Source organism: Sciurus carolinensis, chromosome 6, assembly GCF_902686445.1.
Source record: "Sciurus carolinensis chromosome 6, mSciCar1.2, whole genome shotgun sequence".
Taxonomy (NCBI): domain Eukaryota; kingdom Metazoa; phylum Chordata; class Mammalia; order Rodentia; family Sciuridae; genus Sciurus; species Sciurus carolinensis.
Window position 1 is genome coordinate 52615289 of NC_062218.1, and position 17618 is coordinate 52632906.

Sequence of the window (17618 nt, forward strand, 5' to 3'; positions counted from 1 at the left end):
TTTTCTGTTCAGTTTATTGTATTATCTCATTCTTATACTAATAAACACAGAAATTGTTAAAAGTAGGCAGTAAATAAGAAAAAAAAGGGGGGGGTGTTGGTCAGCTTTTTCACTGCTGTGACTTAAGGACCCAATCAGAACAATTGTAGAGGAGGAAGAGTTTATTTGGGGGCTCACAGTTTCAGAGGTCTCATTCCATGGACAGCAGGCTCCATTCCTCAGGTCTGGAGGTAAGACTGAACATCATGGCAGAACAGTGTAGCCAAGGGAAGCAGCTAACATGATGATCAGAAAGCAGAGAGAGAGGACTTCACTTGCCAGATACAAATATATACCTCAAAGCCATGCCCCCAATTCCTACCTCCTCCAGCCACACCCTAACACTTCAGGTACCACTGTTAATCCCTATTAGGGGATTAACTAACTGATTGGTTCAAGACTCACACAACCCAATCATTTCTTCTCTGAACCTTCTTGCATTGTCTCACATGTGAGCTTTTGGGGGACACCTCACATCCAAACCATAACAAAAAGTTAATGATCAGGTTATCACACAAGAGTGGGATCCCAAATAGAGTAAGTTATACACTGCATGTATATTCTGCCAAAATTTTTGTATAACAAAATTTTTTAAATGCAGCCTAATAATAATAATAATAATAATAATCAGGCAATCCCTAGAAAATTAAATTTTATCTTTTGAATGCCTTAGATATTATATATTGGTCAAATAACAAAAACAGCTTACCACTGAGCAAGCTCTAAATAATTAAAATCTAAATATACAGAGGAAAAAAGTTCAACATGTCACAAGATATAACATTTCTCAGAAATTTAAGAAAGGACTATACGTTTGATATTTGCATTTTATGTAATAACCAATCTCCTACATGGATGCAGAGATGAAAATTAAAGCTAAATTTCTTTGGAGGGCCATACAGTGTACATTTATGCAATACTAAACAAAATAAAGACATTTTTCTCATAGAACTTTGCTCAAATAATCAGACTGATGTTCTCAAGGCATAAGAACACAGGTTAAGTTGATGATTAGAAGTTATCATAGCAGTTGTAATAACTGAAATTCATAATGTTTTCAAGTGAAAATAATGACATTTTACACACAAAGTTTTGACATGCTCAGATGGTATAGATGAGAAATGTGAGACTAAAGGTATGAATAATTTGGTCCAAGTAAGTAACAACTCAAATAGTCTGCTGTTCCTTCCCTTAATACCCTGATCTGGAAGAGACTTCAGATAATTGCTTGTCCTTAAAAAAAATTGCCAGGAACACAACATATCACTCATTGAAATCAAGATATGCTTTGTTCATCATACTGTGTTCATAATGCAGCTTCCTTTCTGAGCACTTATCTGAATTAAATGAGGTTTAAAATACTTTGTTCATAATCTAGGTTTCCACAGACGCACAGCTCCAGTTACAAGAAGGCAGTTCCCACATGGTGCACACAGGATGGATTACCTGCACTTTGAGGACGACAGCCGTGGATGGTGGTTTGATATGGATATGGTGATCATCTATATTTATTCTGTAAACTGGGTCATTGGATTCATTGTTTTCTGCTTTCTTTGCTATTTTTTCTTTCCGTTTTAGGAATTGTCATACCTTACTTCAGTGGAACAATCATAAATGTTGTAAACAATAATTGCTGAAACATTTTAAAATGTGCTTTGAAGTTTTTATAATGTTGCATTATATAAATTGTTGGTGTTTATAGAAAGCTTGAAAATAATGGATTTATTTATTAATGTTTTTCATGTAGCAAACTTCTATCCAGCACTAAGCAAAAATGCACTGTTAATTTCATAGTTCATGGTTTTAGGATTTGATGGTCTAATTTTACAATATTGCTTATATTATTTTGATTGTAAAGACTGAGTTTTCCCCCGACTTAAAAATAGTAAAAATACAAAATGAAATGATAATCTGGGTAGATAGTATCTTTGTTGACAAGATATTTAATCAATGACTACTTATTCTTAGCCAAATGATATGCATCAAAGATAAACCATATTCTCTGGGAACTAATCTAACAGGGTATATTCCAGTTTGGTTTCCAATTAGCTCTACTTATGCCCTCTTCTGTTACCAAAAAAACTGACTGTACTTTGTATGGACCTAATAATAGCTTCAATATGAATTTTTAATTATTATAAGCAACAGATTAGTAAATACAAGCAAACTATGAAAATAACCCCACCAATAGATAGTTTGAAAGCCATATTAACACTTCCAATGTCAGGATGAATCACATAAAGAAGCAAAAAATATAACTGACTTTTAGTAATCTAAAAGAGCAATGCACGTCCAAAATGTAATTAATTTAGTGATTTATTTAGGAGATTGTCAAATATATTGTAAATGTGCAATAAACACTAGCTTTTAAATTTTTTTATTGTAATTGATTTAATATCTTGAATAAAGAATTGTTGGAAATAGACTTATGGATTTATAGAAAAAACTTTTCTTTGTATTACAGTAATCTTTATAATTAATTTTTCATTATTATAAGAAAAAAATCTGAATTATTCCACTATGGGAAGGATTTGGACAGATATCCCAACTTTACAAATTAAAAAAGTAAAACAAAAGGGCACTCAAGTTTATTCATTTATTCAGGTAGTTTTTGAGAAACCAAGGACAAAATTTTTTATTATGAATTACTAATCCAACATTCCTGTGGTGTGGCATCATTTATCTAATTGTTATATAAGCATATTTTATACAAATAGATGAATCTTCATGGCACGACAATACTACCACCATTCAGAAAAATAAAATAAAAAGGGGACAGATTGGACTTCATTAGGTAAGTCTAAGAAAAGTCAAAATTTGGCCAAATTATTAATGACTGTATTTGAATAAAAGCACTTGACTGATGGTATGTGATGTTCAAAGAAATACAGAAATGTGGATGAGTGGAACAGATCTTTATTCTATCTTTTATGCTAATACTATTCTTACTATGTCTAAAACATCTGTGAAAGAAAATAATATAAATTAGAAATCATCAAGTCTGGAAAGCAGACAACTGAATACAATTTAGAAGCACAGATAAATCTTTACAAATGGATATTTTTAAATGGATTAAAAAATTACAACAAAATATGAACAACATTTTAAGAACTTTAAAATATATTGCAGTGATTTCCCAGGCAAACTCCATAGAGTTTATTTAAAACCCATAATTCAAATTTCTTCCTGTTTTTCAGTAAAAACAAAATTTTTTTTCCTATTTTCTTGATTACTCACTGGCCTTCAAATCTTTATGCTGACTATACAAATACAACAAATGTGAGATGATACATCTAATAAAACCACATCAAGAAATAAAAAATAAAATATACTATGTCATTTCTCCTTACCTTTATTTCTAACTATTTATTATAATTGCAAAAATCAAGAGACCTGCTTTTTTTTCCATGTGGCGATCCAAGATGGGGACTAGAGGGTGACTGCATCTCCAGTCGCTCCAGAACCCAGGATTCAAGAAGGGGAGGCATTGAGAGACTTGGACTAAAATAGAGCCATGGGGTGACTCTCCCACACCGGGTGAAGCTCGGCCTGAGCAGCAGGGCCGGATAGGGGCGGCTTATCAGAGCAGGGCAGGGCAGCTAGAGTCTTCCCCAGGTAGGCCTGCTCACTCCGGGGTGGGCTCCTCCCACACGGCCAGCTTCTCGGAGCAGGCCCCCCAGTGAGACCTTTCTGCACAGAACCAGCTCCAAGTCCCACCAGCGGCGAACTCCGGCCTGCAGGCAGCTTCAGAGACCAGGACAGGGTAGCCAGGAACTTCCATAGGAAGCCCGGCTCCCTCCGGCGGCAGGCTCCTTTCACGGCAAGCTTCTCGGAGCAGACCGCCCAGTGAGAGCCTTTCTGCACAGAGCCAGCTCCAAGTCCTGGAACTAGTAGCGGGCTAGGGGCAGCTTTCTTCGGAAGCACTGCATTATCAAGTTCCTCCAAGACTTCAGGCTACTGAAGGCTGGGAGGTGATACACCGGAAATCTACAGGGACAATATAAGCCAACAGAGGAAATCTGCAATATCTCAGGGTCCCACTGATATCTGACCAATATGAGAAAACAAGGGAAGAAAATGTCCCAAACAAACCTAGATACTATATCAATAAAACCCAATGACAGCACAGCAGAAGAAATATCAGAAAGGGAGTTCAGAATGTACATAATTAAAACAATCAGAGAAGCAAACGAGGAGATGAAAGAGCAAATGCAGGATTTGAAGGAGGAGATGAAAGAGCAAATGCAGGCATTAAATGATTGCACCAATCAACAGTTAAAAGAGCAAACACGGGAAGCAAGAGATCATTTCAAAAAAGAGTTAGAGATACTGAAAAAAAAAAAAAAAACCAAACAGAAATCCTTGAAATGAAGGAAAAAATAAACCAAGTTAAAAACTCCATAGAAAGCATAACCAATAGGATAGAACTCCTGGAAGACAGAACCTCAGACATTGAAGACAAATTATTTAATCTTGAAAACAAAGTTGACCAAACAGAGAAGTTGGTAAGAAATCATGAACAGAATCTCAAGAATTTTGGGATATCATGAAAAGGCCAAATTTAAGAATTATTGGGATTGAGGAAGGCTTAGAGAAACAACATTCCTTTGGTTAGGAATGAACAATCTATTCAATGAAATAATATCAGAAAATTTCCCAAATCTGAAGAATGAAATGTAAAACCAAGTACAAGAGGCTTATAGGACTCCAAATATGCAAAATTACAACAGACCCAAACCAAGGCACATTATTATGAAAATACCTAACATACAAAATAAAGACAGATTTTAAAGGCCGTGAGAGAAAAGAATCAAATTACATTCAGGGGGAAACCAATAAGAATATCAGATTTTTCAATCCAGACCATAAAAGCTAGAAGGGCCTGGAACAACATTTACCAAGCCCTGAAATAAAACGAATGCCAACCAAGAATCTTATACCCAGCAAAACTTACTTTCAGATTTGATGAAGAAATAAAATCCTTCCATGATAAACAAAAGCTAAAGGAATTTACAAAAAGAAAGCCGGCATTACACAACATTCTCAGCAAAATAGTCTATGAGGAAGAGAAGAAGAACAACGATGCAAATCAGCAATGGGAGGAACTAGTCTAAAGGAATAGCTAAATAAAGGAGAAACCAAATCATGTCGAAAAACAAAAATGAGTCAAATGACTGGGAATACAAATCATATCACAATAATAACCCTGAATGTTAATGGCCTGAATTCATCAATCAAAACATATAGACTGGCAGATTGGATTAAAAAGAAAATCCAACAATATGCTGCCTGCAAGAGACTCATCTCATAGAAAGAGATACCCATAGACTAAAAGTGAAAGGATGGGAAAAAACATACCATGCACACAGACACAGCAAAAAAGCTGGAGTATCCATCCTCATTTCAGATAATGTGGACTTCAAGCCAAACTAGTCAGAAGGGATAAAGAAGGACATTACATACTGCTTAAGGGAACCATAAATCAGCAAGACATAACAATCATAAATATCTATGCCCCGAACATTGGCTCATCCATGTACATCAAACAAATCCTTCTCAATTCCAGAAATCAAATAGACCACAACACAATAATACTAGGCGATTTTAACACACCTCTCTCACCACTGGATAGATCTTCCAAACAAAAATTGAATAAAGAAACTATAGATCTCAATAACACAATCAACAATTTAGACTTAACCAACATATAGACAATATACCATCCAACAAAGAACGAATACACTTTCTTCTCAGCACCACATGAATCCTTCTCTAAAACAAACCATATTTTATGCCACAAAGCTACTGTTAGCAAATACAAGAAGATAGAGATACTACCTTGTACTCTATCAGATCATAATGGATTGAAATTAGAAATAAATGAAAGAGTAAAAAACAGAAACTACTCCAACACCTGGAGATTAAATAATACACTATTATATGATGAATGGATAACAGAAGACATCAGGAGGGAAATAAAAAAATTCTTAGAAGTAAACAAGAACAAAGACACATCATATCAAAATCTCTGGGACACTATGAAAGCAGTACTCAGAGGAAGATTTATTTCATGGGGCGCATTCAACAAAAAAAGTAGAAATCAAAAAATAAACGACTTAACACTACAGCTCAAAGCCCTAGAAAAATAAGAGCAGACCAACACCAAAAGTAGTAGAAGACAGGAAGTAGTTAAAATCAGAGCCAAAATCAACGAAATTGAAACAAAAGAACAATTGGAAAAATTAACAAAATAAATAGTTGGTTCTTTGAAAAAATAAACAAAATTGATAAACCCTTAGCAACACTAACAAAGAGAAAGAGGGAGAAAACTCAAATTACTAAAATTCGGAATGAACAAGGAAATATCACAACAGACACTAGTGAAATACAGAACATAATTAGAAGCTATTTTGAAAATCTATACTCCAACAAAACAGAAAACCTTGAAGACATCAACAATTTTCTAGAGACATATGAATTACCTAATCTGAATGAAGAGGATATACACAACTAAAATAAATCAATTTCAAGCAATGAAATAGAAGAGGTCATCAAAAGCCTACCAACAAAGAAAAGTCTGGGACCAGATGGGTTCTCAGCCGAGTTCTGCAAAACCTTTAAGGACCAGCTCATTCCAATACTCCTCAAAGTATTCCATGAAATAGAAGAGGAGGGAACCCTCCCAAACTCATTCTATGAAGCCAATATCACCTTGATACCTAAACCAGATAGAGACACATCAAGGAAAGAAAATTTCAGACCAATATCCTTAATGAACATCGATGCAAAAATTCTCAACAAAATTTTAGCAAATCGCATACAAAAATATATTAAAAAGATAGTGCACCACGATCAAGTGGGTTTTATCCCAGGGATGCAAGGTTGGCTCAACATCCGTAAATCAATAAATGTCATTCACCATATCAACAGACTTAAAGTTAAGAATCACATGATTATTTCAATAGATGCAGAAAAAGCATTCGATAAAATACAGCACCCCTTCATGCTCAAAACACTAGAAAAAAATGGGGTAGTGGGAACATTCCTTAACATTGTAAAGGCCATCTACGCTAAGCCCATGGCTAATATCATTCTAAATGGTGAAAAACTGAAAGCATTCCCCCTAAAACTGGAACAAGGCAGGGATGCCCTCTTTCACCACTTCTATTCAACATCATCCTTGAAACTCTAGCCACAGCAATTAGACAAACCAAAGAAATTAAAGATATACAAATAGGAAAAGAAGAACTCAAACTATCCCTGTTCTCTGATGACATGATTATATATTAAGAGGAACCGGAAATTCCACCAGAAAACTTCTGGAACTCATAAGTGAATTCAGTAAAGTAGCAGGTTACAAGATCAATGCTCATAAATCCAATGCATTTTTATACATAAGTGATGAATCTTCAGAAAGAGAAATTAGGAAAACTACCCCATTCACAATAGCCTCAAAAAAAATAAAATACTTGGGAATCAATCTCACAAAAAAAGGTGAAAGACCTCTACAATGAGAACTACAGAACACTAAAGAAAGAAATTATAGAAAACCTCAGAAGATGAAAAGATCTCCCATGTCCTTGGATAGGCAGAATTAATATTGTCAAAATGGCCATACTACCTAAAGTCTATACAGATTCAATGCAATTCCAATTAAAATCCCAATGTCATACCTTACAGAAATAGAGCAAGCAATTATGAAATTCATCTGGAAGAATAAAATACCCAGAATAGCTAAAGCAATCCTCAGTAGAAAGACGAAACAGGGGGTATCGCAATACCAGATCTTCAACTCTATTACAAAGCAATAGTAACAAAAACGGCATGGTATTGTTACCAAAATAGACAAATAGATCAATGGTACAGAATAGAGGACATGGACAAAACTCAAATAAATACAATTTTCTCATACTAGACAAAGGGGCCAAAAATATGCAATGGAGAAAAGATAGCCTCTTCAACAAGTGGTGCTGGGAAAACTGGAAAACCATATGCAACAGAATGAAATTAAGCCCCTATCTCTCACCCTACACAAAACTCAACTCAAAATGGATCAAGGACCTTGGAATCAGACCAGAGACCCTGCATCTTATAGAAGAAAAAGTAGGTCCAAATCTTCAACATGTCGGCTTAGGATCAGACTTCCTCAACAGGACTCCCATAGCACAAGAAATAAAAGCAAGAATCAACAACTGGGATAGATTCAAACTCAAAAGCTTTCTCTCAGCAAAGGAAATATCAGTAATGTGAAGAGAAAGCCTACAGAGTGGGAGAAAATCTTTGCCACTCATACTTCATATAGAGCGCTAATTTCCAGAATATATAAAGAACTCAAAAAACTCTACACCAGGAATACAATAATCCAATCAACAAATGGGCTAAGGAAATGAACAGACACTTCACAGAAGACGTACCTGCAATCAACAGACATATGAAAAAATGTTCAACATCTCTAGTAATAAGAGAAATGGAAATCAAAATTACCCTAAGATTCCATCTCACCCCAATTAGAATGTTGATTATCAACAACACAAGCAACAATACGTGTTGGCGAGGATGTGGAGAAAAAGGTACACTCATACATTGCTGGTCGGGTTGCAAATTAGTGCAGCCATTCTGGAAAGCAGTATGGAGATTCCTCAGAAACCTTGAAATGGACCCACCATTGGACCCAGCTATCCCACTCCTTGGCCTATACCCAAAGGACTTAAAATCAGCATACTACAGAGATACAGCCACATCAATGTTCATTGCTGCTCAATTCACCGTAGCCAGGTTGTGGAACCAACCTAGATGCCCTTCAGTTGATGAATGGATAAAGAATCTGTGGCATATATATACAATGGAATATTACTCTGCCATGAAGAATGATAAAATTATGGCATTTGCAGGCAAATGGATGAAATTGGAGAATATCATGCTAAGTGAGATAAGCCAATCTCAAAAAACTAATGGACGAATCATCTCGATGATAAGCGGATGAGGACATAAAATGGGGGGTGGGAGCGGTTAGCGATAGGGTTAGGGTTTGGTTTAGGGTTAGGGATAAGGAGGGTGGTAAGAATGGAGGAAGGAAGAACTGTATAGAGGGAAAAGAGGGGTGGGAGGGGTGGGGGGAAGGGAAAAAAATAACAATGAATCAAACAACATTACGCTATGTAAATTTGTGATTACACAAATGGTATGCCTTGACTCCATATACAAATAGAGAAACAACATGTATCCCATTTGTTTACAATTAAAAAAAAATCAAGAGACCTCATTATCACCCTGGGTTATGTGACTAAAATTTGCTTAACATTTCTTATTTCCCTTACTTGTAGAACTATGCATAACAAAACAGACATTGGCAGGATTCTCTCAGGCTCAAATTCAGTTTGCAAAATTAGGGAACAAATAAAAAGTTCTTTAAGAAAAGGTTTTTTGCAAAGACTAGTCAAAACTTACCGATTGTTTGATGTTGGGCAGGTTATTTAACCCCTGTGATTTTCTGTTTCTTCATTTCTAAAAATGAAAATACTACTTAGTTAAGGATATCTTAGTGAAAGCAAGCACACATAAATATGTATCTTTTCCCTCCTGTTATTAAAAACTAACTTTTAAAAGGTCTTTGTTCTAGATCTAAACCTAGAACCCCATCAAGTAAGAATAGACTGACCACCTGTTTGTACTGTGAGGACATCTTAATTCATAAATGCCATAATTTCTATAAGTCAAACTATTCTGATTACTATTTTTACCGCTCTTGTCCATTATGGTAAAATGCCCATTTTATCTTTACAATTGAGTGCCACCATTTGACCCCTCATTCCCAAAATCCCATTATCTCAATTGTATATAGGGATCTAGTTTTTATGGTTTCCAGACGATGGTGGACATTCAAACAAGTAAGGAAATAAACCAGCCAAACAGCCCATAGCACTTCAACAATTGATCCCATTCACACCACAGTGGAGGAAATGTCAAATAAAGAATTTAGAAAGTGTGAGGAGTTTCAAGATGGCAGTTTAGAGGAAGGCCGCATTTCCAGTTGCTCCATGGCTCTGAATTCAAGCAGCAGGAGTACTACTTCTCAGGAAGGTGGGTGATAGGGAATTCGCTGAAATTCAATATTGAATAGTTGGGAGTCTCTTATAGACTCAAATTCGCTGCATTGAACAATGAACAAGAAAGAGTACATTGGAGCAAAGTTGGCTGGGGCAGTGGCAGCAGAGCTGTCTCGTCTCAGGAGCCATAACAAAGAAACACAGCAGTCAACTTTGACATGGAAAAACCTGTAGAACAGAAAACTGCTTCAATTTTGCTGATCCAGAGATGGCACAGTGAACTGGTGTTTTAAAAGTGCTCTGTAATGACAAGCAGGGAGTCATCTTGAGAAGGTCATGATGCAGCTTGAGGAACCTGAGGAAACATAGCAAATATTGCCATACTCTCCTGGCAAGATCCTACCACATGGCCTAGAGTGTGCTGAGCAGAACTTGAGCGAAACAGGCATAGAGAAGATTGTATCAAGGAGGATGCAAACAAAGAGATATGGAGAGGAGTACAGTTCACTTTCCCTTTCAGTCTGGCGGCTCATTTTACCAGCTGAAGAAGGAGAGGGAACTGAACAAGCAGGCATGATTATTCTTAGGCATTAAGCCTGGAAAGGCCATATTCATAGGCAGTGGGATGTATGAGACCTGTGGTGAATTGGCTTCTCTGTCCCACAAGTATAATTCTCTGAACTCTCCTAAGAACCAGACTCCCTGGCCTCAGGGTTTGTCGATCTAGTCTCTCCAAAGCAGATACCACCCAAAAAATGTCTCTAATGCCTGACTGGAGCTAAGTTCCAGTCCCAGCAACTCCCCACATAGAACTGTGCATTCACCCAACCTGGAAGTACATCAATCTGGTCTGTCTGTCCAGACAAAACTCCACAAAATACTTCCCATTCCATGTTACCTTATACTGGTGAGAAGGGAAGTTGAAAACTATTTCCACCAGCTTCAATTTAGACCACTCTAGCTGGCAGCTCAGTGAGCAACACAAAAAGAGGAAGACATTTAACCCCAGACTTTTTGTATTCTCTCACACTCCCCATCTTCTCCTACCCCGCTCCCACCTGTCTCAGTTGGGCATTGGCAGTCACCATCCATCCTGACAGCTTTGACCACCTCAGTGGTCCTCCTCCTTCATGTATGTGTTCTTGCCATGCTAATTAGTTCATGGTATGTATATATATATATGGCTTTTTCCTCATTGGCTTTTTCCTCATTTTTTGCATTTTTTCATGATTATTATTTTCCTTGTCTTTTGAGGGTTAGGGTTTTTTATTTGTTGGGGTTTTTCTGTTTGATAGTTTCTCTTGTTTCTCTTTCTTCTTCCTCTAACAGCCAAATTCTCGTCTCTCTCTCCCATTACTTAATTTTTCTAATTTATTTTTTCTTTTCTTCTTTATAACCATCATTTGCTACATCTCTTCTGCTTTCTCTATGTTCACATTCTGAATGTTCTAAACTTTCTTCTGCCTTCCTATTACTTTCCTTTAAATTAACTGTATTTTTACCATCTTTTAGAATTATTTGGTTTATACAACTCTTGCCTTCCCCATTCATGTTCTTTCAGTTATTAGAACTGTGAATGACATAGTTGACACTGCTATTAATGCCAGGCTAGTTGATGCTATTTATTATTTTTACTGTTAGCAATTGCTGACTGTACTATTCCTGTTTTCTAGTACTTAGTGTTACAAATGTTGTTACAAGCATGGGTGTTTATTTTAAGGCTGAACACTGTTTACTTCTATTGTTGCTATTGTCTGTTTCTCCGTTTTCTGTGAGATGCTCTGAATACTAGTACACTGCAAGTTCATAGGGTGGAGTCTTTGTGGCTGAGTTAAAACCAGCCCATAGGCAGTACAATGTACTCCACACACAAATTAACCATGCACAAACTACACTAGTACTTTAATGCAAAGAATAAGAGAGATAAGATGTAGAATTTGAAAGAATGATTATAAAGATGATCAATGAATTCTAAGAGAAAAACACCTGAATGAATCAAGGAAGTCAGTACTGGATATGAATGAGAAATTCAATAAGAACCAAACAGAGATTCTGGAAATGAAAGGCATAATAAGTCAAATAAATGTTTAGTTGAAAGTCTCTCAAAAGAGTACATCATGCTAAAGACAGAATCTCAGAGATGGAAGACAAAGTGGCAAGCTTTGAACATTCAGACTGTATTACAATAAAGAAAAGTGAGTAACCATGACAGGAATATATGAGAAGTCTGGGACAACATTAATTCCAAATTGAATAATCGTTAGAATTAAAGACAGTTGTGAGATGTAGGCTAATGGCATAGATAAGCTCTTCAGGAAAATAATAATAGAAATTTTTCCAAACCTTAAGATAGACAACAAGATACAGGATGTTTTCAGAACTCCAAATAGACAAGATCAAAAAAAGAACCTCACCACAACACATTATAATTAAAATGCCCAATAGAGAACAGGGATAGAATTTTTAAAAGTCTTAAAAGAAAAACATCATGTTAGGTCAGAATTGCCCCCTAAATTACTTATGATTTCTTAGCACACAGTCTAAAATTAGGAAGGATTGGAATGATGTATTTCAAGCTCTGAAAGAAAATGTCAGCCAAGATCGCCATATCCAGCAAAGCTATCTTTCTGAATCAAAGAAAATAAAAACCTTCCAAGATAAAAGAAACTAAAAAAATTCATGACATCTAACCTGGCACTATGGAAAATACTGAAGGACATACTACAAAGAAAAAATTAAAAACCTAGGAGCTTTCTCAAATGGACAAATCTCATTGAACAGTAGTAGCTAAGCAGATGATAAGCAGGATCAAGTGAACATTAGAAATAAACCATAATGGCAGGAATTAAAAACATTTTTGTAGAACAACACTGAATGTAAATGGTCTCAACTCTCCAATTAAAAGACATAGGCTGGTGAAATGGATTAAAACCTAAAACCTGACTCTGCTGTTTTCAAGAGAATCACCTCATAGGAAAAGACAACAGGTTGAAAGTGAAAGCATGGAAATTGATATACCATGCAAATGGAGCCTGAAATTAAGCAGGAGTAACTACTGTTATATCCAATAAAGCAGACTTCAAGTCAAAATTAACCAGAAGAGACAAAGAAGGTCACTTCATACTGGTAAAGGGAACAATCCACAAGACAATAAAAAATAATGAATATCTATGCCCTAAACATTAGTGCACCTAATTACAAAAAAACAGGTACTACTTGAATTAAAAACTCATGAAGACCCCAGAATGATATACTGGGTGATTCAACACAATTCTGTCACCAGTAGTAGGTTGTCTAGACGTAAACTCAATAAAGACTACTCAGACCTAAAAATATTAGAAATTAAATTAATTAATTAATTAACAGTTGAATATACTTTTTGCTCAGCTGCTGAGTAGCTTCTCCAAGAGACCAAATTTTAGGCCACAAAGCAACTCTTTAACAAATACAATTCCTTGCATCTTATCCAATCATAATGGAATAAAATCAGAATTAGAAAAATAAAATAAAACTACTGAAACTAACCATGTGAAGACCAGACAATTCATTTTTGAATTATGGATGGCTATTAAAGAAACCAGGGAGAAATTTTAAAATTCTTAGAATCAAGGGTATAGTGATACAACATAACAGAACGTTTGGGACACTAGGAAGGCAGTTCTAAGAGGAAAATTTATAATCTACATAATAAAATCAAAATGACCCCAAATAAACAACCTAATGATGCATCTCAAAGCCCTTGAAAAGCAAGAACAAATCAAAACCAACAGAAGGAAGGAAACAGTAAAGATCACAGCCAAAGTCAATGAAATAAAGAATAAAAACACACTACAAATGATCAATGAAATGAAAAGTTGGTTCTTTAAAAAGATAAACAAGATTGAGAACCCTTTAGCCACACTAACCAAAAGAGATAGAGAAGGCACAAATCACCAGAATTAGAGATGAAAAGGAGTTATCACCAGACACTTCTGAAATTCAGAAGATTAGGTACTATTTTAAAAACTTATACTCCAATAAGTTGAAAAGCCTAGAAGATATGGATACATTTCAACATGCACACAACCTGCCAAAATTGAACCAAGAGGATGTAGAAAACTGAACCAAATCCATAACTAGCAATGAGTTAGAAGCAGTAATAAAGTGCCTTCCAACAACAACAAAAACAAAAAATCCCAGGACCAGATTGGTGCTGTAATGGTTAATTTGAATTGTAAACTTGATTGGATTAAGAGATGCCAATGATTAAGAGGCTTCTGGGTGTGTCAATGAGGGCGTGTCTAGGAATGACTGGAATGTGGGATAGCGAACTGAAGACACTTCCTAGGCATGGGCAGCACCCCACCCAATAGGATGGTGGTTTGGATGGAATAAAAGTTGGAAGAACAAGAAAGCAGATGCAGATACAAGCTCAACTCTTCTTGAACAGGTTCTTGTTTGCTGCTTATATTGTCTGAGGATATCAGACTCTCACTTCTTCACTCTTCCAAAGCAGACTCTGCCAGCGATTCTCCAGGTAGTTTTCAGAAGCCTTGGTCTCGGACTAGGGTAGCACTGTTGATCTTTCTTGTTCTGGGGCTTCTGTGTCTTAGACTGCATAGTTGCTGGTTCTTCCAGCTCTCCAGCTGCAGACGGCCATTGTGAACTATCCAGCTTCTGGTCCTATAAGTCAATTTAATAAATCCCCTTTTTATAATCATACTTCCTGTTGATTCTGTTCCTCTAGAAAACCCTAATATAAATGCTCAGCTGAATTCTACCAGATCTTTAAAGAACTGATACCAGTGTTCCTCAAATTATTACATGAAATAGGAAGAGAGAAAACGATTCTAAATTCATTCTATGAAGCCAGTATCACTCTGATACCAAAATCAGATAAGGATACATCAAGGAAAGAAAACTACAGACTGATATCCCTGATGAACTTAGATGCAAAAATCCTTAATATTAGCAAATCATATCAATAACACATTAAGGAGATTCTACATCATGACCAATTTTTTTTTTTTATCTCAGGGATGCAAGGATGTTTAACATGCAAATCAATAAATGTAATTCACCAAATAGTCATTTTTTTTTTTACAAGTAAAGAAAACCTTTGACAAATTTAGCACCCATTCATGGTAAAAACACTGAATAAAATAAACTAGGAATAAAAGGAACCTACCTCAAGATCATAAAGGTTATATATTAATAAACCAAAACCAACATCATAGTAAATGGAGGAAAAATGAAAGCATTTCCTTTAAAAAGTCAAACAAGGCAAGGATGTCCACTATCATCACTCCTGTTCAATGTAGTTCCTGAAAATGTAGCTAGAGTAATCAGGCAAGAGAAAGAAATTAAAGGGATGCAAATAAAGAGAGAGAGAAAGTCAAATTATCTGTTTGCTGGGTCTGGGGCTACAGCTGAGAGGCAGAGTGCTTGCCTAGCATATGTGAGGCACTGGGCTTGACCCTTAGCACCACATAAAAATAAACAAAATAAAGGCATGCTGTAAATGAAATAAGATGTAGCTGTTCATCTACAACTATAAAAAAATTTTAAATTTGGTTTGCTGATAACATCCTATATTAGAAGACACAAAAAATTTCTAGATTTGATAAATTCAGCAAAGTAGCAGGAGAGATCAACAAACAAATTTTTTCCTGTATCTAATAATGAATCTACTGAGAAAGAAATGAAGAAAAATTCCATTCACATAAAATTCCATTCACACTGGTCTCAAAATAACAACAAAGTGAAGTAAATCTAACCAAGGAGGTGCCATCTACAATGAAAACAATAGAACACTGAAGAAAGAAACTGATGACTACAAAAAGATGGAAAGATCTGCCATATTCATGGATTGGTAGAATTAACAGACTCACCAAGCAATTCTAAGCCAAAAAAGCAATGACAGAGGCATCACAATTCACAATACCTGCCTTCAAATTATACTATAGAACTATAGTAACAAAACTACACAGTATTGGCATAAAAACAGACACATAGACCAATGGTACAGAATAGAAGATACAAATGAACACAGATACATTCATCTGATCCTTGATAAAGGTGCCAAAAACATACTTGAAGATGATGACTTTTTAAATAATGGTGCTGGGAAAACAGGTTATCCATATGTAGAATGAAACTAGATCTTTATCACTGACCCTGCACAGAAGACAACTCAACATGACTCAGTGACCTAGAACTTAGACCAGAAACTAGGCAATTCATAGAACAAAATGTAGAGTTAACACTCCAGTAAAAGACACAGGCAATGACTTTCTCAATAGGACCCAAGCTCAGGGAATATGCCAAGAGTTATAAGTGGGATAGCATCATATTAAAAAGGCTTTTGCACAGGAAAAGAAATAAGAAGGTGAAGAGAGAACCTACAGAATGGGAGACATCTTTGCTACTCTTCTAACAGAGATTAATATCCAGAATATATAAAGAACTTCAACACCAAAATAAAATAACCCAATTAACAGATAGTCAAATGATTTTAAGTACAAAGACTAACAGCTGTTGTAGAACCAGAAAGAAGAGCCAATAACCCAATTCAAGTGGAAGGCTGAAAAGTTAGTGTTGAACCAGAAACAGGTGATGGTCCAGTTCAAAGGAAATTAGGCAGGAGATTTCTTAGTCATCTTGTGTTTTAGTTAGGCCTTCAACTGATGAATGAGGCCCACCTATATTATGGAGGGAAATCTACTTTACTCATTCACATTTAAATAGGAAGCTCACCCATAAAACACCCCCACAGAAACACCCAGGATGTTTAACCGCCACACTTCCTCAGACAGAGGTGAAAGGACTGCTTCTATTGGCAAAGACGATTTCATTAGGGTGGTTGAGAACCTCAACTTTATCATTAGCTACCCATATTTCCCCACTCCTGTTTGTAGGAATCTGTTGCTTCCCAATCAGTGACCAAACTAACAAGAGTGGTTAAGAATTCAGTTTGCCATTACAGGAGAAGACTCTAGCTTTTATTTTCAGGAACCCCAGCCTTATAGTTACTGCTTCAAGGTCAGATAAAGATGTTTTCAGATCATTAGCTAGGAATTTAAAGCCCTGAGCTCATCTTTTTCTTTGCTTTATTTCCTTGGATAGGTTACGAGTAATCAACAAACTCTGTTCAGCTCCTTATTTTGTCTAAAATATTTTCAAGCAGCTTGTACTTAGGTATCCTGAGTCTTACCTTCTATAGGCACTCACAGGATCCAAAGGTGATAATTGGAGCAAATGTCTCAGCCCATCATGTGTGGACTACAAGGGTCTTTTTCTCTACTGGATATACTTATTAGTGCTTTTAAATCTTAACAGATTAGAGAACCAATTCCAGAAAATGAACCAATTCAGAAAACTCATCCTTAAAATCTGTTCCTCTTGAACCACTTCTGGGCTAAAAGTCTTTCTCAGGGTCCAACCAGATAGGCAGAACCAACAGGAGATATCTGTGTATATACATATATGTGTGTACACATACATATAATAAAGTGGCTTACAGTTTTGGGACTGGTTAAGTAAATCCAGAATCCA

The 17618-nt window shown here is 36.0% G+C and overlaps 1 protein-coding gene across 2 annotated transcripts in view; it reads left to right on the top strand.

The window, feature by feature from the left end:
• Positions 1-3320, top strand: part of Rnf180 (ring finger protein 180) — a 279148-nt gene extending 275828 nt beyond the window's left edge. For both annotated transcript variants that reach the window (XM_047554697.1, XM_047554698.1), the window contains exon 8: positions 1418-3320. In XM_047554697.1, coding sequence (XP_047410653.1) covers positions 1418-1617 — 200 coding nt within the window. In that variant the 3' untranslated portion in view covers positions 1618-3320. The remainder of the gene's footprint in view (positions 1-1417) is intronic.
• The last annotated feature ends 14298 nt before the right edge of the window (positions 3321-17618 follow it).